We start from the raw sequence: 26,569 nt of genomic DNA, 5'->3' as shown, positions 1-26,569 counted from the left end.
TTTTCATTCAATTCAGGATACATTAATAGTTTGGCCAACCACCTGCCATGAGGTCATTAATGCAGATAAATAAGACTGCTGTTGACTGCTGCACAGCTCATCCATAATGTGCTGGATCCTTCTGGACAACTGATACTCCAGAGGTTATTTTGAGCACATTGTTGCGCACTAAACAGCAGAAATATTAATTCAGGCAATGCAACTGAATCTGTTGAAATCGATCCAGGAGCTTAAAAACATCTTCACCACAAACTGGTCTCAACAAAGCAAGGCTTATTAACCTCTTAATGACCAACTCTTCAAGTTAGGAGGACATTTGGGAGACTGAGTCTGAGCAGCTGAGATTAAACAGGCCTCAAATATTTGAGATAATACCGAGGAAGAGTAGGTGTGACATAAAGTGAGCAACAACGTTAAATTGCGCTTACTAGTCAAACAGCTAATGTAAGCAGACTGCAGCACAGCAGACATGAACTTGACTCGGGGGGGGCGCAGCAGCAGAGACGCCCACACAGACTGAAGAAGCGCGCTATAAAAACACGACACGGTGCCTCAGCGTCAGTGGGAATCCCTCACATATGCAAGCCACCATGGCACAGACAGATGCAGTCTGTATTGGAAAATGCTCCTTGAAGGTTATCGATGCCTTCATTTTTCCTGCGTCGGTGGATTTAACTAAGGGGATACATGACTTCTGATCTATAGGAAAAACCCATTTTCTTTACTTGTTCCCGGACTGTTGCATTTGTTGTAAAGACGCGCTGCTTGGAGTATCTCTGAATATCTGCTTTGCAAAAAACAAAAAATCAGCTGGACTGAGAAGTATATCCGACCTACTATATTGGTGAGGCTTTTCTCAGTTTTATTTAAAGCTATTTCTGCTATAGAAAAATAACCAGAGAATGAAAGTAAAAACTGAGCTGAATGTGTATTTAAATTCTTAATGAGAATTATTTAACAGATACCGTTTATGTAGTTTTATATCTATATGTTCATAGGAGCAGAATATACTGCAAACAGTTCAAATATCCATTCCTATTCTACTAGAATTAATAAAGTGGAAACTGGTCTTTGGTCTGCAATGGTGCCGAAAATCCACTTTTAGGTTTCTTTGGTTGATTTGTATCACATTCTGCTCCTTGGTAATCTGATCTAAAACACTGCAGTCGCTACTCTAAAAAATTAAGACCTCAGTCTGGAAGAAATTTGAGCCAGAAATGCCTGTTTTAGCAGCAAAGTAATACTAAATAGTGAGACATAATTTCCAACTCTACTGTGTTCTAATATTCTGCATCTTTCAACAGGGCAGATTCAAAAACAAAAGTTTTTTTCTCATTTTGTGTTTCGCTCTTTCTGTTATTGTAAGCCTGCAAACCATAAAAGGCTCAATGCTCCTCTGCTGCAAAGATTAAAAACATTCCTTTCAAATTTATTCCCTCATTTGGTGTTTTTGAGGCAACATGTTGCAGAGTGTTTACTAAATTATCTAAATTCCTACATGGATGTTTATTTGGGTTTATATCCTTATTGCTCCTCTAATTTATTGAGGTTTTTCATTGAATCTTTATCTTCAAGTTTATGCAAAATTCACAAATATTCTTTTGATGTCAGAAGTTGAACTAATTCATACTGGCACATTTAAAACCAAATGTTTATCTAATTTCTCTTACAGTGCCTCTCAGCTATGGACCCCATGAACTTTGGCGCTCAGAGATGTTCGCTTTGAGCCACTATAACTCTTCGGCCTCCCCACTCCTCCCTCATCTGACTAATGGTAGTGGAGGCACGGTGGAGGACATGGTGGCCAATGAAGTTCATTCACAGCAGGGAAATGTCACCTCTGTGAAGCCTGTTGTCATATTGTGCATGACATTGGGCATCATCTCCAATGTTGTGGCTCTCTTCATCTTGGCTAACGCATACTCCCTTCAGCGCCGGCGCTCTAAAGCTACATTCCTTCTGTTTGCCACTTCACTGGTGTTTACAGACTTCATAGGCCATGTGATTGCTGGATCCCTGGTCATCCGACTCTACCTCTATCAAGCTGCGAGCCCTCCTAACCCTGATCCTCCTTATCACTTGTGCCAGTTCCTAGGTGGCTGCATGGTGTTTTTCGGCCTATGTCCACTCTTCATGGGCTGTGCCATGGCTGTAGAGCGATGTCTTGGTGTTACTAAACCTTTGCTGCACTCATCCTTGGTCACCAAAACACGCTCAAAGATCTGCCTGGCTGTCATCTGGCTGGCAGCTTTATGTGTGGCCTTGCTGCCATGCTTTCAGCTCGGCTCGTACACCTATCAGGGCCAAAAGACATGGTGCTTCATCAAAGTGCTCAATGAAACAAAAACGGAGGATGTGGCATTTGTGGCGCTGTTCTCTGGACTTGGTCTGACCTCACTATCTGTGGCGCTGGTGTGTAACACCATAAGTGGACTGACACTGGTGCTGGCCCGGCTCCGTAGGCAGCCCGGCTCCCATCACTCAGCCAGGTCCCATGACATAGAGATGGTGATGCAGCTGGTTGGTATCATGGTCACCTCATGCATCTGCTGGTGCCCTCTGCTGGTGAGTACTGGGAAGTGCAACGAGGGGGAGGCAAAGTAAGGGGATGAGTTTAAAGAACAGCATAATGTACAGCATTTGTGTTGCACAGTTTTCTGTCTTTGAAGCTTTTATCCATCCAAACTCACAAAGGTGTTTACACCACTACATGATCAACCTCTTCTTAGAAATATGTGAGCATGCTCAGACTGTGCTCAGTGGAAATCTCCATCATTATTGCGTTCCACTTGTGAGACAAGAACAACTTTAGCTTAGATTTACCTAACTTTTATCTGACTAGAAGTTTAATCATCTAATATTTCATTCTGTCACTTAATAAAAGTGTTAAATTAGCATCAGATTGAGAACACCAAATCTCACATAAGAAAGTTTCTGGTCTTCTTTGTTCTCTTTCCATTTGCTTTCAGCACATATGAATGGAAGTCAAATAGAAATGGAATAAAAATGATAACTAGAAATCGAGCAGTCATCCACCAACAAGAAGTTTAATGGTTTGAGCTCTGGCTTCTCCAGTCTACGAATGTCTTTGGGGGAGATTCTGAACGTCACAAATGCTTCTGATGTGCTCATGTGAATACGTATCCTATATATGGAACACGAAGTATCGTATGAATGGGGCTGTCATTGTTAAGTGCTTTGAGTGGTTAAAAAGACAAAAAAAAGCACAACATAGAAATTAAATACATTTAGTAGCGAGCATTGATCACAGACACTCACTCAGCAGGTGCAGTCATTGCCTACACTGTAAAATCTTGCATGTTGATCTTATATTTTTTCAAACAAAAAAGACGAGGAGACCAGCTGCTGGACCTTTGGCAGAGGAATGTTGCTACTGTCTTATCTGATTAAGTATTCTAGCTGCTCAACAGTATTGGGTCTTATTGTTGTAGTTTCTGTTTCATGATGCACCAAATGTTTTCAGTTGGTGAAAGTTCTTCTATTTACCCTTGAATTTGTGTAACTGAGTTATCAGATTTATTCTTCTCCCTTACATGAAAGGGTAACACAGCTTTTGATTATAAGTATTGGTGATTCTATTGTTATATTAATTTGTTTTTGTTATCAAAACTAAGTGAAACAAGGCTTTTCAGTCCAGATAAATGTGTGGTATCACTCAGCCTTCTTTTAATATTAAAAAAAGGTGAGTTTAATGTTTGAATGCACAGAAAATACCACAGGGTGATCTTAACACTTGAAATTTGTTGCTGCTGCTACAGAAAAGTTATTCTTTTTGAGAAACTTGAGCTTTTATGTGAATGAGATGTTTTCATTCTTTGAAATTAATGATAAAGTAAATGTTTTTTGTCTGCAGATCTTTGGCCTGATGTCGGGGATCCTCTCCAACACAAAAACCATTAAGGACAACCTCCCCTACTACGAAAACCTTTTGGTGTTGGGAGTCAGGTTGGCCACATGGAACCAGATCCTCGACCCCTGGGTCTACATCCTGCTGCGCCGCACAGTGCTCCGCAAAATCTACCTCATCGCGAAGTGCCAGGCAGGCATGAGGGGTACCATGATTGGCCGCTGGGAGCAGAGCTCTTTCCCCAGCTTAGATAAGAAAGAGAGTCAACCAAATCTGAGTCGGTAGAAAGACAGACTTTGCAGATGTACTTAGATACCGGGTCACTGGAAGAACTCTGCATGCAAAGGAAGGCCATGATGGTGAAGCAGTCCAACTTTTAAAGTTTCTCAGTCAATTCTTTTCAGAAATGCTTTATGGATTCAATCCAAAATTTCTCTTTCACTTGCCATCATTTTATCAACAAGTTTATGGTTCGACCGGACACATGGAAGCTAGCTAATGCTATGATTTTGCACAGAATATGATTGTAACGATGACTTACAATAAGTGAACATTCCTTAATTTATATTCACATCGTGAAATGTTAAAGATTTATGTGAATGCAGCCCTAACTGTGCTTTGTTCTGAGAGACTCTGAGGTTTGTAAAACGGATATTTATAAGACTGAATATTGTCTGGTTTAATCTCTTAACCTCATTTTCACCAGCTTTAACGGTAAAAAGAAATAGGCGACTTGCACAGTAACTTGCTCTTATATATCATGAGTCAGCTGTGGAAGAAGTGAGCTGAATCAGTATAACCATCAAAGGGAGCTCTGGAGCAAACCCAGATGCATGAAAAGTGTTTTGCTAATGTTATGTATTCTGCTGAATGTACCTTACTAAGACATATTCAAATACTGTGGAGATTATGTATGTTTGTGTTCATACCGATTTAGTGTTTAAAAAGGGAAATAATGTTAGCTTTGATAAGATTATACGTGAGAGTTACCCTCGGTTTACTGAGGACATGTAAAGAGCTTTAAACTGAATGTAAATAAAACAGTGCAATGTGTTTTTATTTCAAAATGTAGCATGTATTTTTCTCTCTGTTCTTTTTAAAAAGGAGGTCTACACATTTCTGTATAAACAGCAGCAGCATTCATTTAATCAGTTTGATTTAATTACTGTACTTTAGTTTCTTTAGAGTTCTCTGCTATAGAATATGTATCTGTTCACTAAGCACAGTACTAGTCTTGAGCCTGTCATTTGCTTTGTAAAAGTGAGCATCAGCCGTACTTGTAAAAATAGATAGAAACGTTGTGTCTTAATCTATCGCTCACTTGTTTATATATTGACAGGAAAACAGGAATTAGGTGCAGCGATTTATTGAAGTAAATGTAAACATAAATGAAAGTACAGTATTTCAGACAAAAACAGAGTTTGTACAATTTTAACAATTTTTAAAGTCAGTATTTGGTAAGATGATCCCACACTGCTTCAATAATGTTGAGGTCCGGGCTCTGGGGAGGATTCATCCCTCCATAAGACCTGTTGCCACTGATTTTCAGTCCACTCCTTGTGTCATTTGGCATAGCTCAGCCTTTTCTCCCTGTTTCCCTTCCTTAAGAACGGCTTCTTGACAGACACCCTTCCATGGAGACCATTTCTGATGAGGCTTGGGCCAACAGTAGATGGATCAGCTGAAGGTCCAGATGTATCTCTCAGGTCCTGTGTCAGGTCTTTGCTGGATTTTTTTCTCTTTCTTAAGGACATCACTTTCAGATCATGTTCATCTGCTGTAGATAGTTTTTTTTAGGCCTGACACTAATTATTTTGTCCTCCACTTGTCCAGTTACATCAAAGTAAAATTTTAAGGACACACTGCACACCATGCTGAGATGTGCCATGTTTTCAGTAAACAGCTAATTGAATCTCACCTTGATGATTCAAAATCACTATTTAGTTTTTATAAATAGTTTTATATACTGTATTATCGGTGATATTTTTCACAGATGCACCTCAAGAAATGAGAACAAATATGTGTCTCTGCAACAGGTTGCTAGTTAAAAAAGGGCCAAGTGATCCACTTTAAATGTGTTTTCTCTTTTTAGCTAAGTTGTCTGTTATGTGTAGACAAAACACTGGTCTCTTTTATGCCCGAATAATTCAAAGGTCAATGTTAAGTGGCTTAACAAACAAAAAATATATCTCAAGGACTGAAAATGAGTGAAAAAGCAGCCAATGTCCAAAGAAAAAAGTTGAAAGACCTTCAGAAATCCTGGAGAACTATTGCTCAAGACCACATTAAAAAAATCACAAGACATTTTGGCTGCTTGGAAGCAAATTATGAACAAATGAGTTTTGCACAGTACTGTATGTTATTCATAATTCCCTCTAAGAATGGCATGATATGCCACGTGATGTTCTCCTGAGTCATTCTTGATATCTCTTTCAACAGATTATGACAAATGGAAAGGGATTATCCAGAAAACTCATGAAGATAAAATTCTACTTAATCAAACATACTGTTGAGCAAAATACTTTGATTCAGGCTTGACTCAGAGTCTGGCTGTCTCAAGTGCTCTGTATCATAAATACAACAAACATCCATCTTTACAGTGAATAAGTTAAAGATTAGGTGTGCTGCTTCAAATAAATACAGCTGTTTGAAGCTTCTTTTTGCTTCTGTTTCTTCTACAGCATCATTTATTTATGGCCAAATTCACATGGTCTGCAGCTGGAACATGTTTTACCTATAACTTCAATGGTCTACTCTGTCTTATCTGTCATTTGCCACTGGTGAACAGTGATATACATGGCTTACTCTGAGGTTTTCTTTCACCTGAAGAACTATGCTGGTTGGGATATTTCTCCAAATGTTTAATCAATCCCAAATTTACTTCACATCTGTCCCACTTTATACAATAAACTAGTATTCCATCAATCAATAATAAACTAGAAAAGTGTAAATAACTACCTCCAGCTTACAGTTAGAGTTCCAACCTGAGTTGGGTGGAAAATCTCTGCAACAAGTCAGGACCAAATGTCACAGATATTTGCATTAACCCGTTACACTGCTCCAGAAAATCTCTAAAACATTTTAGGTGTTTTAATGCTTTTTTTGGTTCTATGTAAAACAGTTTGTACATATCAAGCTGCTGATGTGTGCTAATTATGTAAATTTGCCTTGCAAAGAAGAAAGATGATGGCCAAGATTACCCCCCCCCCTTTTTTTTTTTCTCCATTGGTTTATCCCTAGTTTCCAGGTATTGATTTCTCTCTGACTTGTTGATGTCACTCTTGTTAATAAAGTGTTCTAGGCTGTGTGGTGAGGTCAACAAAAAGGATTAGTCTTAGATTAGTTATTTATATATTCATTCATTTCTAAGGACAACCAGACTGAAAAAATACTTCTATATGATTTGGCCATTAGTAGGATATTATGAGCTGGTTTGGGGGCAGGAATCCAGTCATACCAGAGTGTGAGTGTGTGTTTACTTTGAGATTTTGGTGGAAGCTTTTAATCAACTGATCAGTCATGTGAACTCCTGCTACCATGGTGACTAAAACTGGAGTTTCCACTAGATGAGGTTTTTGTTTGGAGACCTAGACTTGTTTTAAGAGCTAAATGTATAATTAAGTTAAGATAGGTGTTGAGAAAAAAAAACATTTTAAAGTTAAAATTAAAAAAGGCACCATACTCACTCCACCTTTTTGGTTAGTTTTGCCAAAGTCCTGGAAGTCACGAAGCTATTAAATTTTCTAATCCCACACACACTTAGCAAATAAGCCAAGATAACACCATATTGCCGTTTTACACAACAAGACTGCATATTATCATGATCTGTGGAAGATATGAAGACGTTAGATATGCAGTGACTACTGGGATGAGGAGGACTGAGACTTATTTGAAAAGCATTTTGACATTTGGCTGATGGGAACAGAGAAGACGATGGCTTATCTGAATTATTGAAAAATAAACGTATGAAGACCGTGTCCCAGCAGATGGCAGTAATGCAACGCGGAAGATGCCAGCTACCGTTAAACATCAACTAAGAATAATAAAAAGAAGAAGAAGAAGGGGCGGTTGATAATGGCGCCACACGAAGAAGAAAATGTATGGTGCCTAGAATAATGGGCATTAATGGCCGTTAAACCACTTTTTAAAGAACATATTAAAAGGCTAGTAACGTTGTCACAGGTCTAAAACGGTTTAGTTGTTCGTTAAATAAGGTAAGCCCTAAAAGCAACAACAAAACTCAATCACACGTTATTAGTATTTAGAGAAATTCACACCTGTGATATGAGATTTGTACAGTGGTTACTAGAAAGCTGGTTGACGTTAGCTAACATCAGGGGAACAGCGCTTAAATATTCCACAGCTTCACGCCTTAATTTACGGGGATCGAAAACTCATGGGGCTTGTATTAAATCACGTGTATGTGGGTTGTGGGGAGGCCAACCTGCTGTGCTCCGGTTGGTAGTATCTAGAAATAAGCCGCCTCGACCTGCTGCGCAGGATTGCTGCGCATGTTAGCCGTTAACGTTAGCTGACAGTAGCACCTGCGCAGATCCCATTGATCAAGTTGGACATCTATTATGTTTCCATGTCAGATTTGACCCCAGGACTAATTCGTTTTCACTGGATCTGCTCACAGTTTTCAATAACAACACGGCAAACGGCCTCGGTCCGGTAGTCGTGACAGCATGGCGGCATCTTTAGCGCCAATGTGGGACGAACACCAGGCCTACGAGGAGCTTCTATACTGGGACAGCCTTATTCAACAGGGCCACCGGCTCCTCCCGGAGGACTTTGATAGGTACGCTGAAATCATGCAGTATTTCACCACATGTGCACAAATTAAGATGACGTGATCGCAAGACAGTCTTATATTCATCTAACTTTACCCTCTGAACTGAACTTGATGTGTATTTAATTGAAATCAAAAGAAGAAAGCAGCAAATGGTATTGATACAATTCAACTCTAGATTACCAGTGGTGACCTAACCTTTATTTCTGATAAGTATTCTTGTCATGCACTGTCAAAGTAAATAAGGATTATATTTTACAATGGGTAAATAAAGGCCTAAAGGGTCTTGAAATCTGTTAAAATTTCCTTTATTCACTGCTCTGATACCTGCTTGAAAACTGGAGTTAGTCTTCAGAGTGATGCTTATTTTCTCATTCCATCCTTTCAGATATGAGGAGCTGCGTTACTGGTACGACTGCCTGTGTTATGAAGAGGAGCTGAGACAGTACCATGACTACATCACTACTATTGGTGATATTGAGGATGAACGTCACATTGAGGTTCATCTTTAATCTTGATAACCAGAGACATTTTGTCCACATCTTCTTCCACATTAAAGCTAAACACTTGGTGTTTTCAGTGACATTTAATTTCCGTTTGTACTTTAAAAAGATAAACTGTCCTCTTGCTGGAAAGCTGCACCCTTTGTGTGTTGTTGTTGTTTTTACAAGTATTTATTTTTATAATCGCTTATATTATACTTCCTAGTTTAATTTTTTCCTCCTACAAAGTTTTTCACTTGCATAAAGCACAGTAGCAGTAAAGTAAAATGTCCAAACTGCTTTACTTATTGGCAGTTTGCATCTATTAGGAAATTATCTCAAATTGCGCTTCCATTTACCTTTTTTTCTTTTCAATCAAGGAACCTGTAGCCCCTCGGAAGCACACAGGAGCACATGATCGCACTGTGATGGCCAAACACGCTGAAGTGTATCCCTCTGCAGAGGAGCTGGAGGCGGTGCAGACAATAGTTTCACATGTGGAGTGTGCCCTTAAGACTGTGTCTGACAAAATGGATGCTCCAAAAGATGGCAATGAATACACAGAAGCAGTGAGGTAAGCTAGGCACCCAGCTGATCTGTGATAGTTCTGATGTGAATGGATGACAAATCAATGGTAAACCCGAACGCTTAACTCCTACAATGAGGGCATTTAGTGGCCCTGTGGTTTTTAGGGGACATTTTGCAAGCTCGGTTTGGGTCTACTTACCCTATTACAGAAAATGTTAACTTTGCTTTAACAAACAGAAGTTCTGAGAAATGTATCTTTTAGGAAAATGCCCTGAAAAGGGCTTTTCAGCACAACATGCCTCTGTGACCTTTCGGCCGGGTTTGGGATACTTGAAGGGATGAATCTGATCTGATAGGGGCTGAAAGACAGCTGATGGGACCTTTAATTTGTCAACCATCTGTAAATGAATGGCACATTATTTTAGAGCTGCTCTGTTTCAGTTGAGAATAAATAATCATTTTTCTTTCTTTCTTCCCTTTTCCCCTCTCAGTCCAAGTGGTGATTCAAAGGAGCGTATCTTGCGTGGAGTAATGAGGGTTGGACTGGTGGCCAAAGGACTTATACTGAAAGAAGATAAGGACCTGCAGCTGGTGTTGCTTTGTTCCAACAAGCCTACAAATACTCTGCTTAAAGAAGTGGCTCAAAGGTTATATGTAAAGTTAAAGGTAGAAATTAATTTACAGTTAACAGTTAAAATTACGGTATTTGATGGTATATTAAAGACATATTTCAGTTGTTAAGTTCTTTTTTTGTTTTGTTTTTTAACCCCTATAGGCTATTTCTGCCGGAACATACACCGTAAGCAACCATCCGGAGGATGCAACCATAGTCGTGAAAAGCACAAAGGAGTTAGTCCTGACTCTTACCATCCACTTGACATCACCTCTTATCAGGACAGAGCAAATGAGTCAAACTACAGGGGAGGAAGGTGCGTATGCTGGTCTAGCTTCCAGTTAGACCTCAGCTCTCACAGGCCTGCTCTGTGTGCCCTCAGTTTGCAGCCGCTGTGCTGCTCCACTGATCTGGAACGCCACACCGATTTTTACTTTGGAATTCCACCGGGCGCGGCTCACATCTCATCAGCACGGTTTTGTTCCGTCATCCACATAACTTCATCGCTGTAAATGTTTCAGAAGCAGAGCATTTGAGTGCTAAAGCGAACAGGTCGCGTTTCGTTATTATTCCACACGTGTTAACTGAATGCTGCACCTTGATTCAGCCCTTCTCACACACACAAACTGCTTTGGTCCCTCGTCTTAACGTATGTTATCATAGTTTATCTTAACTTTTTAGACCCTTTTAGAATCTTTTTTCCAAGATTAGAAAAGCACCTTCTTAAAATGTTTCAGAAGTTTTCACATATTAACACTAAGGTGGGGAATCTTTAGGCCCTTCAGGACTGCATCTGTTTATGATTCAGAGGGCTACGATGCGATTCTAAAGCGATTATCGATGTATTGTGATGGGACAGCTTGGCTCATTTAAAGCAAAGTGTTATTGCCAGCAGCTTTTAATATTAAAAAAAAAAAGCAACGAGCAGTAATATTATTTTTTTGCTCTCAATGACTGAATAGGTCGCAACAGACTTTGTAAGTCTTTTCGCCTTTTCCGAGTTAAGGGGAACCGTTTGCTCGATGGTCTTCTGTTCGCCATCCGCAACTAATCTCTGGGGTTAGTTTCATTCAAGGTTTCTCATGTTTCCAAAATATTTCCATTTAGTTTTACACGGCTTGCATGTCATGTGGCTCTTGTCCGAGTCATTCATTCATAGAAGCCAAGGTGCTTCCAAACACTGGCTTTTAGTGCAGAGGGTGCTGGTTGTATTTCTTGCTCAGCCATCTCCTCGCGACTCTGTTATGTGTTCGCTATCATCTGTCCGGATCTATTGCATTCCTCAAAATTAAGTTATCAATAAACGTTGAGAAAATCAGTTGCAAACTGATTCAGAATCGCTCATGTCCGCATCACGATGCGTCTAAAAAAATAGATTTTACCCCCAACCACCAGAGATTTTCAGAAAAAAGCTTTTTCTGCAGTTGCTGCTCACACAAACACATCGCAGCATATGTTTAAAAATATGACTTTTAAGTCCTTGTGAATGTCAGAACAGAACAAAGAACAGCACGACAGCTGTGTGAGATGGGAAAATGAAAGCACTGTGTTGCTTTAAAAGTAAGACGTGCACCCTAGTCCTGAAATGTTTGAGAGGTGGCGGTGGCAGGTGATTTTCTGGGAAGTCTGAATTATTTAGTCCATCTTTCTTGTTTAGATTTTCCACCCATCCCCATACTAAACTCTCTGGAACACCAGCAGGTGAGACTGCGTTAAGATTGGTATCAGATCCTGTGGGACCTGATGCAGGTCAGCCGGGAATGGACTGTTGAGGAAATGAACTTGATGTGCTTATTTTTAGCAAAGCAGAAAGCTGCTTCTGAAATGCACCATGTGTTGTAGAACCACAACCATTGTCCTGAGCATCGGTTATCAACTCCACAACCACTTCGCAGCTGCGTCCAGTGGAATCCAGGAGTTATTCCCCACAAAATCTCTCCATCTATATCTCATTGAAACTCAGTGGAGCTTCCACAGTGACTGTCTCAGACTGATGCCAGTGAACAACATGCTCATGTTGGCTATTCTTTTCCTTGACAGTCCTAGCGTCGTCTTATAACCTTAACTGTTACTTGAGGCTCTACGTTTCCTCTGTAGTTGCTGATGCATTCTGCTCATGTTGGTAATGACACGGCCTCAGTCAAAAAAAACAACTGTTTATTCTTGTTGTTTTCATGTTAAAAGTGAAGGCTCTCTCAAGAATAACAAGTCAAAGCGCGCATTGCATGTCCTTGATGGTGAACATGTACATTTGGGGCCAGCTGCAGCAAAACTGATAGGCAGTGAGGACATTTCTGTGGCTTAACTTTTATAGCATTTCAATTTGAAGGAAACAAATACTAAAGTATTTTTAAAAAGGGAGAAGCAGCCAAATGATTGTCTGTTTACAGGAATGCTCTGGTTAGTGGATTGTTTGTGGAGCTTCTGTGTTGAACAGCATGAGCGTGAAACATTTACGTGAAAATTTTAAGTTGCAGTGTTTGTGTTTTCTTTTTAAAGATCAGGGAGTTTTTGGAGCCTCACATGTAGAATCATACCAGTGTCAGTGCAGTCTTTAGTCGATTCACTACACTGCACACTGGGGCTGCTCAGTGACACTCACAAAAACTGACCTTGATCGAAGCCCTGAAAATCTTTCCAAGTTAATCAAGCGCATTATCGTGCCGACATGGTCTGTGAAATGCTCGGTCGGGTCCATCAAATCAGACATTTCATATGGACAGATGCGCTGTTTGTCATGGACAAATGTATCATTACTAAACCTGTTTCTCTGATACCGCTGCTGCATCTTCTCTGTTTTTGATTACATCCTCTGGTGGAACTGCTTGAAATATTAGCCTCCCATAAGTGAATTCTGTTAATCTTGCTACATTTACTTAAAAACACTTTTATCAGGCAGAGACTCAGATTATATCAAATGTACAATAACTTAATTAATTTAGTGATACCCAGAAATATCTTTAGTTGTCACTTCATTTAAAAGCTATGAAGATTACAGGTGCATCTCAGTGAATTTGAATATCAGCAGAAAGTTAATTTGTTTCAGTAATGTAATTCTAAATTCCTTTATTATGTAGATTAATTACACACACAGTGACTTATTTCAAGTGTTTATTTCTTTTATTTGTGATGTTTATGGCTTGCAGCTAAAGAAAACCCAAAATTCAGTAGCTGAGAAAATTAGAATATTGCATCAGAAATGTTGGCCTACTGAAAAATATTTGCATGTACTGTACATTATATGCACTCAGTACTTGGTCGGCGCTCCTTTTACTTGAATTACTGCATCAATGCGGCGTGGCGTGGAAGCGATCAGCCTCTAGCACTGCTGAGGTGTTATGGAAGTCCAGGTTGCTTTGATATTGGCCTTCAGCTCGTCTGCATTGTTGGGTCTGGTGTCTCTCCTTAGTCTTTATGGGGTTCAGGTTTAGCAAGTTTGCAGGCCAATTAAGCACAGAGATACCACGGTCATTACCAGGTGCTGGTACTGTGGGCAGGTGCCAAATCATCAGTGCTGTGAAATGTTCTGGTAGATGCTGTGCTGACTTTGGACTTGATAAAACAGAGTGGACCAACACCAGCAGATGACACGGCTCCCCAAATTATCATTGACAGTGGAAACTTCCCACCGTGCCTCTCCACTCCACATCTGAAAAGAGGACTGTGGACCACTGAGCAACAGTCCGGCCATTTATCCTCCTCAGCTCAGCAGACACTTCTGACTGTCTCTGGTTCTGGAATGGCTTGACGTAAGGAATGCGCCGGTTGTAGCCCACATCCTGGATATATCAGTGTGTGGTAGCTCTGGAATCACCGACTCCTGCCGCAGTCCGCTCCATGTGAATCTCCCAAATTCTTGAATGGGCTTTTCTTTACAGTCCTCACAAGGGTTGCAGTTGTCCCTGTTGCTTGTGCATCTTTTTCTACCACACTTTTTCCTTCCTCCCAACATTCATTAATATGTTTGGATGCAACACTCTGAGCTTCTATAGCAGCAATCTTTTATGGCTTCCCGTCCTTGTGGAGGGTGTCGATGACTTGTCTTCTGGATAGGACTGGGAGATATAATGATAGCTATCAAGGAATAACTTTTCCTCGATAGAGGTATGAAACATGGTCGATATACTTTTTGATAGATTACATTCGTCCATCCTTTGAAAGACAATACGAATAGCCAATGACAACGAGAGTTGCGCCTCGCTGAACCAGTCACGTTGCTGGAATAGAGCCGTGCCAGCAGCTAGTCGTGACATGTTTGTTTGTGCTGCTGCAGCCGTATTTAGAAAAAAAAAAAACAGCCCAAGGCGTAAGGGATGAAATTGTTGATAAGAAGGGCCCAAAAAGTTTGATGGTATGGAGGTGATTTGGTTTTTTGAAGTCAGACACGAAACAGAGTACTGTGCACTGCAAATTATGTCGAGCACATGTTCCCGACAAGGACAGGGAATACCACTAATGTTTTTCATCACCTGAAGCAGCGCCACCCTTTGGAGCACGGAGAATGTAAACTTTTGCTAACACAGCCCAGAACAGGTGGTAATCTTCCCCCAATAACAACACCTGTGCAGCAGCAACAGAAGGCCATAGAGTCTGCTTTATTCAGCGCCATGCCGTATGACAAAAAGATCTAAGAGAGACACCATGATATTACAAATGCAGTAGCTTATTGTATTGCAAAAGACATGCTACCAATAAGCACAGTGGGGGAAAAAAAGGGGTTCGAGTGGATGCTTAGTTATGGACCCGATATATATCGATATCGACTGATATTAAAAAAATATCATGATATGACTTTTTTTCCGATATCGTCCAGCCCTACTTCTGGATAACTGTAAAGTCAGCAGACGACCTCAAGATTATGTGGCCTACTGAACTGGAGACCATTTAAAGGCTCAGGAAACCTTTGCAGATGTTTTGAGTCAATTGGCTGATTAGTGTGACACCATGAATCGACAATATTGATCTTTTTCACAATATTCTGATTTTCTGAGATACAAAATTTGGGGGTTTTGTGAGCTGTATGTGATATTCATCAAAATGAAAAGAAACAGATGTTTGAAATATACTGAAATTACTCAAATGAATGAACTTTTCCATGATGTTCTGATTTATTGAGATGCACCTGTATTATTACTTCAGTTATCACCTGTGTTAAGGCCTATTCATATCGCTCAGTTCTTTATTTTCACTCATACATCCACTTATTCTGGGAAAGTACGAATCAACTTGCAGTAATCTAAATCTTGCTAGAAATAAAATGAATCCGTCTTTGTAGTGAAGGAGCAATGATCTACAACTTGGCCAAAGCTGAGTATGGCTCTTTGTGCTTCCAATCTTTTATTAAGCCACGTTTGGGCAGGGACTAATCAGTTTTGCTGCAGTGCTGGGCAAACGGGAAGTTTCTCTAAATGCCTGTGATTTACAACTGATTGCCTTATAGTTTGTCAAGTTTTGTAGGAACGCTGGACCTTTGACCAACTGGACACGCTGTCTCAGGAGGTGGGGGGGGAGCAGCAAACCCAAGCCAAGGAGCTGAGGGAAAGGGGTGTTTATTGTAGCGTGGTGCACATACATTTACAACATACCAAGCAATGTTACAAATACATCTCTGACAGTATTTGTTACTTACACTTACACAAGCTCTGGAAAAGTTAGCTGAGATCTGTGAGAGGTGACTTTTATACTTACTGGGGGGAAAATCAAAAGGTTTACACATTAGATACTTGGGACCCCCTTTCCCTGCTGCTGGTGGTTTGGGAAAAGCTGCTACTCCCTGAGCTGCAAGACAGAGCCGACCCCCTTGGTCAAACTGTACCTTTTCTTCTTACCCCACCTCGTCAATAGAAACGCAAACAGTCAACGATCCGCCGGACGTTCTGGACAGGCAGAAATGCCTAACATCCTTGGCGTCTCTCCGCCACGCCAAGTGGTTCCAGGTTTGCATTCACGTCCTTATTTGTATATAAGGTTGAACTGTTTTCTTGAATGATCTCTTTTTGTTTATGGTCCATCTAAAGACAGTGACAGCTCTTTTCATTTTTTTTCCCTTTTTATTATTGTAGTTTATCCTTTAAGATGTCGAACTTTGACATCTGTTAGACAAGTTGAAGGATGATCAGCTGATCCATACCAATGACAGATACGGATAAATCATTGGTATTGATTAAAGCGTAAAGTTTTGCACTGAGCTCTCTCAATTTCAACTCCGGCACTTGTGCAAAGATCCTAAATGTCAGCATACCTGGTTCTAGCTGTTGTTGATTTGGAGATAGCTCAGTAGTCCTTACCGTTCTGTGCTTGCTTTGTTTTCTGAATCGTTTCGTGGAAACTCAGAAAGCACAGGAGTGAGGTGACATCTGAGGCGGCAGACCCTCCAACTGAACGGGCTTTTGTTTTGTGTCTTCAGGCTAAAGTCAACGATCTGAGTTCTGCTGTCATCGTGATCCGAGTCATGAGGGATTTGTGTAACCGTGTTCCCACCTGGATGCCCCTGACTGGATGGGTGAGGATCTCTTAAGACCTAAATTTAATGATTCCTTTGGCCAAATTTTTTAACCTTTTTGTTGAAGTTTGTTGTCCTCGAGCTTTGATGCGCCTCATTCAGCTGAATTTTTATGTGTTTTTTTTTTATTTCCCATTGTAGCCTCTTGAACTGCTGGTGGAGAAGGCCATCAGTACTTCTGAAAGACCAATGGGAGTAGGCGAGTCTTTCCGCAGGGTGTTAGAGTGTGTCGCCTCCGGGATCCTCTTGGAGGGTGAGATTTTATGAGTTGTCAAATCAGCATTAAAGTTTGTTTTTTTTTGGTTTGTTTTTTATGGGCACCTCTATTAATGTACATTTTGAAATGTGTCTGTTTAAAGATGGCCCCGGTATTAAAGACCCATGTGAGAAGGATGACGTAGACGCCATTGCTGGCCTGACAGCGCAGCAGCGTGAAGACATCACACAGAGTGCTCAGGTATAGTGAGCCTGCAAAAGCATGCAGACACATTTAACAAGCAACAATTTTTAACAAACAAAATTGTAAGTAACTCTGTGTTCCTTAGTTTGCCTTGAGGCTGTGCGCATTTGGACAGATGCACAAGGTGTTGGGGATGGACAGCAAGCCTATTAAGCCAAGGAAATATTTGGGTATCGGCAGCAAAGAAGGGACAGGTAGACGATTGAGATTCCTCCCTTTTTTTGTGGGTCTGTGTGTGTGTATTGACATTCTCATATAAAGGTCTGCTCTCAGGCTTGTTCCTCTTCTTTTTCCCCCTCGCACAGCTCAGATATCACCTGCCGGACACTACAGCCTACCAGCAAAGAGACCTTACTCAGAGGTGAAAGGAGAGGAAGATCCCCAACTCGACACCAAACAGAAGAAGTTTCCGAAATTACAGAAGCGCTTTCAGAGGAAATCATGTCAGTATTGAATATCATTGGGCTTTGTACGGGCTTCACTTTTTTTACATGAAAATTCACACGTTTACAAACTTCATAAACTCCACGATGAAACATCTGTCTGATATTATTGGCATTTTGTAATGAACAGTATTTGTCAAGTTTGTCATCTTAAGTGGGCCCATTTAAACTGATTTTGATGTAATTTTATTTATTTTTCTCCTTTCTCCTTAGAAACTGTAGTGTGAAAGCGCTTATAGACTCATTACATCGGTCACACAGTGTAGAAGTACAGCCTTAGTGCTCAGACAGTACAGTAAAGGTTGAAAACATTGGACTCAAACAGCCACTTATTTTTGATCACACAGTAAATGTTCGCTCATTTTTCTCTTTACTGTTTCTTTTCCTGTAGTAACTGACGAACTTAACATGAATGCTGTGATGCGTCTGAACCAGTATAGACCTGGCCTGGAGTACCGTCTTACATCCCAGACAGGTCCGGTCCACGAACCGGTGTTCACAATGGCTGTGGACCTCAACGGAAAGACCTTTGAAGCAACGGGGCCTTCCAAAAAGACCGCCAAACTTAACGTGGCCATTAAGGTAAGACTGATAGATTTTAATCTACATAAGTTGTTAATTTGCTGTGAAAAATACAAATATAGCTGGAATATTTAACACTGGGAAACTGTAATTTAATCAGCTGATTTGAACTATTTTTTCGGTTTCTTTTCAGCTACATCTTCACTACATGCACAGTAGAAAAATCCAGCTCTTCTGTGTTGATGTAGGGGAAGAAAAAAAAACATGAACATACCAATTGTGCACCCGACTGATTGTTTTCACCCTTTTTCATTCTCAGGTCCTGCAAGATCTTGGTCTTCCGACAGGCTGCGAATCTAAAGAGTCCAGTGTTGATGCTGAAGCAACACAGAAATCTACCGATGCTGCAGCCGCGACCTCCGTCTCATCAGATGAGGTGTGGTCCCAGCATCTTTCAGGGTTTACTTAAGCCTTCTTTATTGCCAGACATACTCTCTGCTGCTCCTTGTAGATTGAGCAGTCTTTGGAGTTTAATTTTTTTTGTCCCGCTCTCCACAGAGTGGTCAGGGTCCCATCCTGACAAAAAATGGCAAGAACCCCGTGATGGAGCTGAATGAGAAACGCCGCAGCCTGAAGTATGAGCTGTCTTCAGAAACCGGGGCCAAACATGAAAAGTGCTTCGTCATGGAGGTGAGTCAGCAAAGTTAAAAGCAGAGAGCAAATTTTAACAGATGTTCAGAAGCTTTTGGGTAGTTGCACTAAAATGAGTCGCTTTCAGAGAGGATGGTGTTTGTCTTAGAAATTTCCAAGTTGATTTGAATTTTTGCTTTGGAAGAAAAAGAGCATCCATCCATTTTCTATAGCCGCTTAATCCAACTCAGGGTCATGGGGGGGGTGAAGCCTGTCCCAGCTGTCCTGCGAGAAGTGGGGTACACCCTGAACAGGTTGCAAGTCCATCACAGGGCCACATAGAGACAAACCATGCTCACACTCACTCCTAGGGACAATTTAGATTCACCAAAATTAACCTAACATGCATGTTAACCTCTATGCACACGGAGAGAACCCACGCATACACAGGGAGAACATGCAAACTCCACACAGAAAGGCCCCAGTCGGGATTCGAGCTAGTGTGAAGCGACGGTGCTAACCACCACTCCACCATGCAGCCCAGGAAAAGAGCAGTCACAGTGAAATATAACTTGTTCCTGGGTGGTGTTCCTCAGATATGAAGAAGTTAGGTCTGGTTGAAATACCAACTTTTTTTTAATGCATACATGTACTCTTTTCAAAAAAGGTATGAAATCAGATGATACTTTTCACACTGATATAATCTAATGCTGTCTGTGTCCCCTGTAAAGCTGCCTGTGTGTATTTCTCCTGGCGGTGCAGCCTCATCCCCACCTTTCTGTGTTTCTTAGCAACACTGAGCTGGAAATGATTAATTGTTCCCAAATTAAAGGCTTTATGTTTTGGAAAAGCCACATGTAGCTACTCCTTGGACAAAACATGGCTGTGAGCATGCACATGCCTTCTCACTGCCCACCACAGCTGCGGCTCTCTGTTAACAAGGAATACCCTGACCTCAAATTAAAAACCTTTTCCACCAGCTGTCACCATTCAAAGCAAATAGTTAACGCCCAAATATATTTGGGAAATAAGGCTTGCAGGACAAAACTCATGATGTTCAGTTTCTCAGGTTGAAGTTGATGGGCAGAAGTTCACAGGGAGGGGCTCTAATAAGAAGGAGGCGAAGGCCTACGCTGCCCTCGCCGCTCTAGAGAAGCTGTTCCCAGATGACAACGGCGTATCAAGCACCAACAGAAATGCTGCAAAGAAGAAAGTCACCTACACCGACATGGTAATTTATTCAAGAGGCGATCATTTCAGAGTCCATCTTGAGATGATTTAATTTTTGACCTTTTTGTTCAACAGCACATCCCGGGATTTGGCACCATCCGTGGCATTCCCTCAGACTCTGGGTCCCGTGGCTGGGGACCCAACAGAGGGGGCCGAGGTAGAGGCCGAGGCAAACCGTTTCCCCCGGGACCCAGCTATAACAAGAGTAAGGATTTTTCCACTAACTAAGTGGTGGCCTGGTCAACATTTGCAACAAGCCATCGACACCTATGAGGAAGTCAACTTAATATGATTTCTTTCCTTTGTTTTAAAAGCCAACTACAGTTATGATAGCAGCACTGGAACAAGCTACTGTAAGTATCTAAATGTCTGTCTGTTGTGGTTTTTGTATATTTTCCACCCTTGAGGTTTGTGTTTTGTGTACATCCCACTACTTACTGATATACTGGCTTAAAAATCATGGAGAAACCTCGCTTATTTTAGATTGGTGCTGAAATTCAAAGCATATCTCTAGTCTTGGATGTAATTTCTCTACAGTATGTGGAGAAAGGGTGGCCAGGCACGTGGTAAATTCTCATTTTATTCGTTCTTTAACTCTTCTGTAACTCTGACAGAAAGCAAAATGTTTGTGGAATTGACAAAACTTGCATCGGTCCATTATCTTCTGCTTATCCGAGATCGGGTCACAGAGGTATCAGGTCCAGGAGGAAAACCAGACATCCATCTGCCGAGCGACACTCTCCGGCTCCTCCTGGGGGATTCTGAGGCCTTCCCAGGCTAGATAAGAAATATAATCCCTCCAGCATATTCTGTGTCTGCCCTGTCCCTTCACTGCCCAAAAGAACTCCAAAGGGAGGCTACCTGGAGGTATCCTAACCAGATGCTCTACTTCAAGCCCCTCCCCCTATCTCTAAAGCTGAGCCCATCCACCCATCAGAAGGAAACTCATATCAGCTTGTATCTGTCAACTTATTCTTTTGGCCCAGATCTTGGGACCATGAAGAGGGACCAGTAAATTGCTCAACTCCATCTTCACAACAGAGTAGCACAGCGCACTCTTTACTGCTGGCGAAGCCTCACATCCGTCCATTTCTCACTCCAGCTTGCCAGCTGACCTTCACCCCGGCCGTTTCACACTCTGCTTCAGTGTGCACCAACTTGTAACTGGCTGAATTTGCTCGGATGACCAACCCGATTTTCTTCTTTGGAGGGGTGTAAAGTCCTAGTCCCTGACTGGTCGACTTATTGGTCGGATACGTTCTTGGTCGATTTTAATTTTAAAAAATTTTAATTGATTTTTTTGCCGTGTTAATTTCATCAGGAAGAAAGTACCAAGTGCTAATGAGGGTTTTTTCAGAGCACCCCTGTTTCACAGGTCTTCAGAGAACACCCCCTTTTCACTATTTTAGATTAGTCCAACTCACTACAGACGGGTAGATTGAAGAACGTCCACGTTATTCAACGTCCGGTGGTGTGCTGAATATCTATTTTTATTTTGAGCGTTTCATTTGCAATGAGTCCTTCTCTACCATCCACTTTTACCAAAATAGATGGCGGGAAAAAAGTCAATGCAAAAAACCAGCTCGACTACAAATATGGCGTATCATCTAAAAACGGTAATATTTCAATATTATAGTCTATTGATTAATATTAAACATATTTCAACATTTTAGTCTAATAATCGTTTATTCGTTTTATAACTGCAGGCGCACCTCAGATACACGCCTTTTGTGTTTAATTGCCTTCTTGTGCTGATATCAGTATATTTTCAGTAATCATGAGCTATTATATTACGCAGATGTAAGTGATGCAAAACGCTGTCAGAGTCGAGTCCCCCACCACCCATTTGTCGATTTTTAGGCGAAATTTCAGGGTTTCAGTCAACCAAGAATTTCTTTGGTTGATTACAGCCCTACTTCTTTGTTGGAATCACAAACGTTCATCGATCAGCGAGTTATTTTATGTTGCATTCCTACGGATTCATTAGTGAATCCAAAAGAAAGCCAAAAATCATACGCTGCACACCCTTGAGAAAACCAGATAATGTTTGAAACATTTGACTTTGAAGTCTAAGTGACATTAAAGCTCTCTTTCAACTGTCTTCAGATAAACTGTACGGCAATAATGCAGCCAGCTCCGCCGGTAAAAGCCCCGTCCCCATCGGATCAGGCAGTATCACCGGCTATGGCACATTTTACCCTGAGAGCAGCGCCACCTACTCCTCTCCACCTGTCCCGAGCTCCAGCAGCACAAAGGGAGAAAGCTACCGTTCAATGCCTCCTCCCACGGATCAGCAGAGCCCATACAGCTACGGGTATGGAGATGAGAAGAAGAAGATGCTGACCCAAGGTCACAGTGAGGGTCAGGGAAGCAGCTACTCCATGTACAGCACAGCTTACCCCAGTTCTGTGACGGGAGGACATGGGTATAACAGTTATGGTAAGGCTAAATGACAATTGTAGTACTGTGTGGGAGTACTTTAGACGTTGGTTTGCTCTTGAACAACTGTGTCATGGTTTGTTCCCATTACTCAGGCTGGGGAAACCAGTCGTCGTGGGGGAGTCAGCAGGGATACGACATGTACCAGGGCTTCGGAGGACAGAACCAGGGCTCAAGCTCATACTCTGGATACAGCACGCATTACTAACCCCACACTGCCGTCTTTTAACTTAGAGACTTCAGCCTTGACTATGATTGAGATGCCACTTCTGTAAAAGAAAAAAAACTTATTGGTGTTTTCTTTGAAATTGGAATTTTGTTGTTTTGTTTCTGGTAAAGCATTTGTCAACAAGGTCTGTTACTTTTATCTACATTTATCTATGTTAAAATGAGATTTTTCTTTTGTTTTTTAATCACGTGTGTTGGTTGTCGAACAGAATGTGATTCTGATTTAAAGCTGCTTGTTGTTTTGAGGTAAAGATTTATTCCTGTCATTAAAGAGGCTCTAATCTTTCTTTAAAAAACATTAACGTACTCTCTTTTTTTTTTTTTTGGATAAAATCTGATCTTAACGTGTGGTTTTAATTTTAGAGACGGCCTATTTAAGGACAGGGAGTAAAGAAGGCCGTCTTGGTGCTATAGATGTTTTCCACCTCCTGAACTTTCTTGAAGCCTTTCTATAATAAAGATTTTATAAATTTATATCAGACCAGTCTTCTATGGTTGGAGGATCTGGTTTGAGCCATTTCTTTGTAATCGCTTTCCTAGCTGCAATGCTGATTCTGTGGGAAAGCAGTTCTTTCCAATAAACCATCATTTTCATGCAGATTAGTTTGTAGTTCCGTGTAAATGGCTCTCCTTAAAGTTGGTGCTTTTCAACAGGCCCAAAATAAATTTAAATGGCCATCAGAGAGCCACAATTTCCCCAGTGTCTAGAGCAGCTTCTGATATGTGATTTCTGGACAGCTGTAATGAAAAATGCATACATTTACAGCTAAATGCTCTCCAGAGACAGCCTTTTCCAGTTTCCTGGAAGGATAATGCTCTGACACATGACAGCTGAGCTAAAAAAAAGTGCCTCTTTTCTTAAAAATGCCAAAAATGTTCCTCGCATCAGTGTTACTCTGGACCCAATGACAGCCACATGTGTGGCAAGTGGCTTTTGTAGTTGAGCAGTCCGTCCAGTTTGAATGTTGTACAACCATGTTACAGGTGTGGCCTTTATGCTCAGCTGTGTGGTTAATAGAGACAAGAGGCTGTGTGAGGAAAGTGGGGCAGTGAAGATAACCAGACCACCTCAGTCCCAAGAGTTGCATGAGTAGATGACATAGTTACTCAGCTAAAAGGGACACTTAATCTTTATTGTTACATCACAAAGTGATAAACAGATGGATAAATGAAAGTCATCAATGCAGGCTGACATTTACCGGCATGTTTTCATCGATTGGAAGAGCTCCACAATGCCAAATCCCGTTCTACTACTTACCTCTGTTTTCAATACTTTCATGAGGCATCCTCACATCTCTAAAACTTGTAATAGAGTTGTTTGATCTGTGAAATCCTTCAGTAGGTTATGTGATAACAAATTCAATCCTTTAATCAGCCTTCTGAAACCAGTTACTTACACCTCTGTCCGCATCAGTGTTTTTCATTTGCTCTTGTAAAAATATGCCTTAAAATGCGCTCATAACTGCCTCCGAGAGTTTTAACAGTGTTTTTTACAACATAGTATAAAGCAGGAAAGCTGTTAGAGGAGTTAAATGTTAATTAAAATAACTACAGGACTGCATTGTGTGGCAGCACAAACTGCTCGTGTCTGGACCAGATTCTTGAAATAAACAACAAATTTTGGGATTATTTCAGAAATAGAAGGACAAGATGGGGAAAAATAGAAGTAGGAAAATAGTGATTAACACTGAAGTGGAAAAAGTGGAGTCCAGAAACCAGCTATAATAACCACTGTGGATCACGTGGCACCGATGACCCCCTCGTCCCGACACTGAGTCAGGGTGTGAACAATCATCATGCCTCTGTAGCGTGGCCTGCAGCACCTCCTCCTGCGACCTCTCCTCCTGGAGCACTGATAAAAGACGAAGAGGAAGAGGACGGAGTCACCCTGAGCACACCTCTCCAGTCCTCAGCCGTGAGTGTTTTGACTTTTATCTCTGCACAGACACCTAACCTTTGTACCTGATACTGTTCTATTTTTCTTTTCTTGTTGACTGCATTTGCAGCTGTTTTACTTTGGTTATGTGGCGTCTCTTCTAAGAGCGATGAACATGTAATGAGACATGAAATGGTGATCTCTGACCCTCACAGGCCACATAGACGTGACCACATTGATTGGCTTCTATTGACTCCAGCTGGGACATGTAAATGTCATGCTGCAGCCAATCATCAGTCCCCACAAAGCATAAAGAAAAAAACACTCAAGCATGTTGTTTAGTGTAGTCAGAGAGAGGAGGGGTAGGTGAGTGTTTACTTTGTCAGCTTGTTTCATGTTCCTCTTACTTCATTGGGTTTTTTTTTTCTGTGATTGCGTGGGTGTTTACTTTCATTTTTGGGTTAAGCAACACTTCCTTCATCTGCTTTGCTGTGTTCAGGTCTGCAGTTAACGAAGTCTGTGCATTTCTGTCTTTTAAAGATGGCATTTGCTCTTTTATCCATCTTAATTGCTGCCATACCTGTGACCTACTGCTATCCTACTGCCTTCCAAGACCTGGAGGGAAATGGCAGTAAGTATTCACACAAGTAGCTGTGAGGTCTTGTTTTTCAGAAGCCAACTGTTCTGTACTTGCTAGTTATTTATTTTTTGCTTCGTGCTCTTACAGGAAACAGAACCTCTATTAAGTTTCTCGCTGTTGGTGACTGGGGAGGAGTGCCTCAACCACCGTATGTTACTGCTGTGCAGGTGACTACAGCTAAAGAGATGAGTAAAGTAGCAGAGCAGATGGGAGCTGACTTTGTTCTGGCCCTTGGCGATAATTTCTACTTCAGAGGTGTTGACAGCGTGGATTCCCCTCGGTTTCAGGTTGGTTGAGTATTTCTGATGTGAAATGAGTTTTATTTTAAAACCGTATTGTGAAGGCAATTAATTGTTTCTCTGAATCACCCCTTTCAGGAAACTTTTGAGACGGTGTACACTGCAAAGTCCCTCAGAGTGCCTTGGTATGTTCTTGCTGGTAATCATGACCATGCAGGGAATGTCAAAGCCCAGATTGAGTACACTCAAAAATCTGACAGATGGTAAGGGGTTTATAAAACTTCTCTTTTAAAGTTTGTTTTTTAAATGGAAAATTTCAAATGCATTTATTTACTACCCGTTAGGAAGTTCCCTTCTTATTATTATGAGCTGAACTTCCACATCCCCAACACGGGAAAGACTCTGACCATCATCATGCTCGACACTGTCCTGCTGTGCGGGAACTCCAATGACTTCGTGGACGAGAAGCCCAGAGGGCCTCTGCGTGCCGTTGATGCCAATCGTCAGCTGATCTGGCTGCAAGAGAGACTGGCTCGGTCCAAGGCAGACTTCCTGTTAGTGGCGGGCCACTATCCTGTGTGGTCTGTGTCTGAGCACGGGCCCACAGAATGTCTGCTGCAGAGGCTTCATCCTCTGCTCATTAAATACAACGTCACCGCTTACCTCTGCGGCCATGACCACAACCTGCAGGTATGCTCGGGAAGAATTTTGAACTCTGGTTCTGTTTCTGCATGGTTCCTCCTCTCATATTTATTCTCATCCAACAGTACATTGAAGAGTCTGGTGTGGGCTATGTGGTGAGTGGTGCCGGAAACTTCCTGGATCCTGACGTCCGTCACTGGAACCATGTTCCCAAAGGTTCCTTGAAGTTTTTCACCGGCCAGGCTTCAACACTGGGAGGTTTTGTTCACGCAGAAGTCACAAAGGACAAGATGATCGTGACCTTCTTCCAGGCCAAAGGCACCTCTCTGTATCGTACTGTTCTCTCCCAGAGGGAGTATAAGTAGACCGGCAGCAAATGGCATTAATCTGCAGTAATTTCAAATCAATGATTATTGATCCTGCTTTTTTTTTTTT

The 26,569-nt window shown here is 41.4% G+C and overlaps 3 protein-coding genes across 4 annotated transcripts; all 3 read left to right on the top strand.

Moving 5' to 3' along the window:
* Nucleotides 1–573: 573 nt before the first annotated feature.
* On the top strand, nt 574–4,921 carry LOC140305521 (prostaglandin E2 receptor EP1 subtype-like). The gene is made up of 3 exons (XM_072384423.1): nt 574–844; nt 1,673–2,565; nt 3,875–4,921. The coding sequence occupies exons 2-3, from the start codon at nt 1,714–1,716 to the stop codon at nt 4,151–4,153; spliced, it is 1,131 nt and encodes a 376-aa protein (XP_072240524.1). The 5' UTR covers nt 574–844; nt 1,673–1,713; the 3' UTR covers nt 4,154–4,921.
* A 2,988-nt stretch (nt 4,922–7,909) lies between these two features.
* On the top strand, nt 7,910–23,039 carry LOC140305510 (interleukin enhancer-binding factor 3-like). 2 transcript variants are annotated; one of them, XM_072384411.1, is made up of 20 exons: nt 7,910–8,082; nt 8,508–8,669; nt 9,049–9,160; nt 9,523–9,716; nt 10,162–10,336; nt 10,446–10,599; nt 16,128–16,219; nt 16,690–16,785; nt 16,927–17,038; nt 17,145–17,242; nt 17,331–17,439; nt 17,551–17,688; nt 18,080–18,270; nt 18,530–18,646; nt 18,769–18,900; nt 19,910–20,071; nt 20,146–20,275; nt 20,385–20,423; nt 22,177–22,509; nt 22,605–23,039. In XM_072384411.1, exons 2-20 carry the CDS (start codon nt 8,557–8,559, stop codon nt 22,715–22,717), a joined length of 2,610 nt encoding a protein of 869 aa, XP_072240512.1. In that variant the 5' UTR covers nt 7,910–8,082; nt 8,508–8,556; the 3' UTR covers nt 22,718–23,039. The 2 variants fall into 2 exon arrangements, with proteins under 2 accessions (XP_072240512.1, XP_072240511.1); XM_072384410.1 differs by lacking the exon at nt 7,910–8,082 and having other exon boundaries at nt 8,368–8,669.
* Nucleotides 23,040–24,582: 1,543 nt separating this feature from the next.
* On the top strand, nt 24,583–26,569 carry acp5a (acid phosphatase 5a, tartrate resistant). Its single transcript, XM_072383772.1, has 6 exons — nt 24,583–24,652; nt 25,154–25,244; nt 25,341–25,540; nt 25,631–25,755; nt 25,837–26,182; nt 26,260–26,569. The coding sequence occupies exons 2-6, from the start codon at nt 25,154–25,156 to the stop codon at nt 26,497–26,499; spliced, it is 1,002 nt and encodes a 333-aa protein (XP_072239873.1). The 5' UTR covers nt 24,583–24,652; the 3' UTR covers nt 26,500–26,569.

This window comes from Leuresthes tenuis, unplaced genomic scaffold (assembly GCF_036924035.1).
Source record: "Leuresthes tenuis unplaced genomic scaffold, fLeuTen1.0.hap1 SCAF_4, whole genome shotgun sequence".
Lineage (NCBI taxonomy): Eukaryota > Metazoa > Chordata > Actinopteri > Atheriniformes > Atherinopsidae > Leuresthes > Leuresthes tenuis.
The sequence above is the reverse complement of the archived record's forward strand: the minus strand, read 5'-3'. Positions and strand labels throughout refer to the sequence as shown.

What these genes read in the sequence shown, in the direction of transcription:
- LOC140305521 (XM_072384423.1), top strand. Translation starts at nt 1,714, where the DNA reads ATGTTCGCTTTGAGCCACTATAACTCTTCGGCCTCCCCACTCCTCCCT. An exon ending in TCTGCTGGTGCCCTCTGCTG is followed by an intron (nt 2,566 to 3,874) that starts GTGAGTACTGGG and finishes TTTTGTCTGCAG; the next exon opens with ATCTTTGGCCTGATGTCGGG.
- acp5a (XM_072383772.1), top strand. Translation starts at nt 25,154, where the DNA reads ATGGCATTTGCTCTTTTATCCATCTTAATTGCTGCCATACCTGTGACC. An exon ending in ACTCAAAAATCTGACAGATG is followed by an intron (nt 25,756 to 25,836) that starts GTAAGGGGTTTA and finishes ACTACCCGTTAG; the next exon opens with GAAGTTCCCTTCTTATTATT. An exon ending in GCCATGACCACAACCTGCAG is followed by an intron (nt 26,183 to 26,259) that starts GTATGCTCGGGA and finishes CTCATCCAACAG; the next exon opens with TACATTGAAGAGTCTGGTGT.
- LOC140305510 (XM_072384411.1), top strand. Translation starts at nt 8,557, where the DNA reads ATGGCGGCATCTTTAGCGCCAATGTGGGACGAACACCAGGCCTACGAG. An exon ending in GAATACACAGAAGCAGTGAG is followed by an intron (nt 9,717 to 10,161) that starts GTAAGCTAGGCA and finishes TTCCCCTCTCAG; the next exon opens with TCCAAGTGGTGATTCAAAGG. An exon ending in GGATGCCCCTGACTGGATGG is followed by an intron (nt 16,786 to 16,926) that starts GTGAGGATCTCT and finishes TTCCCATTGTAG; the next exon opens with CCTCTTGAACTGCTGGTGGA.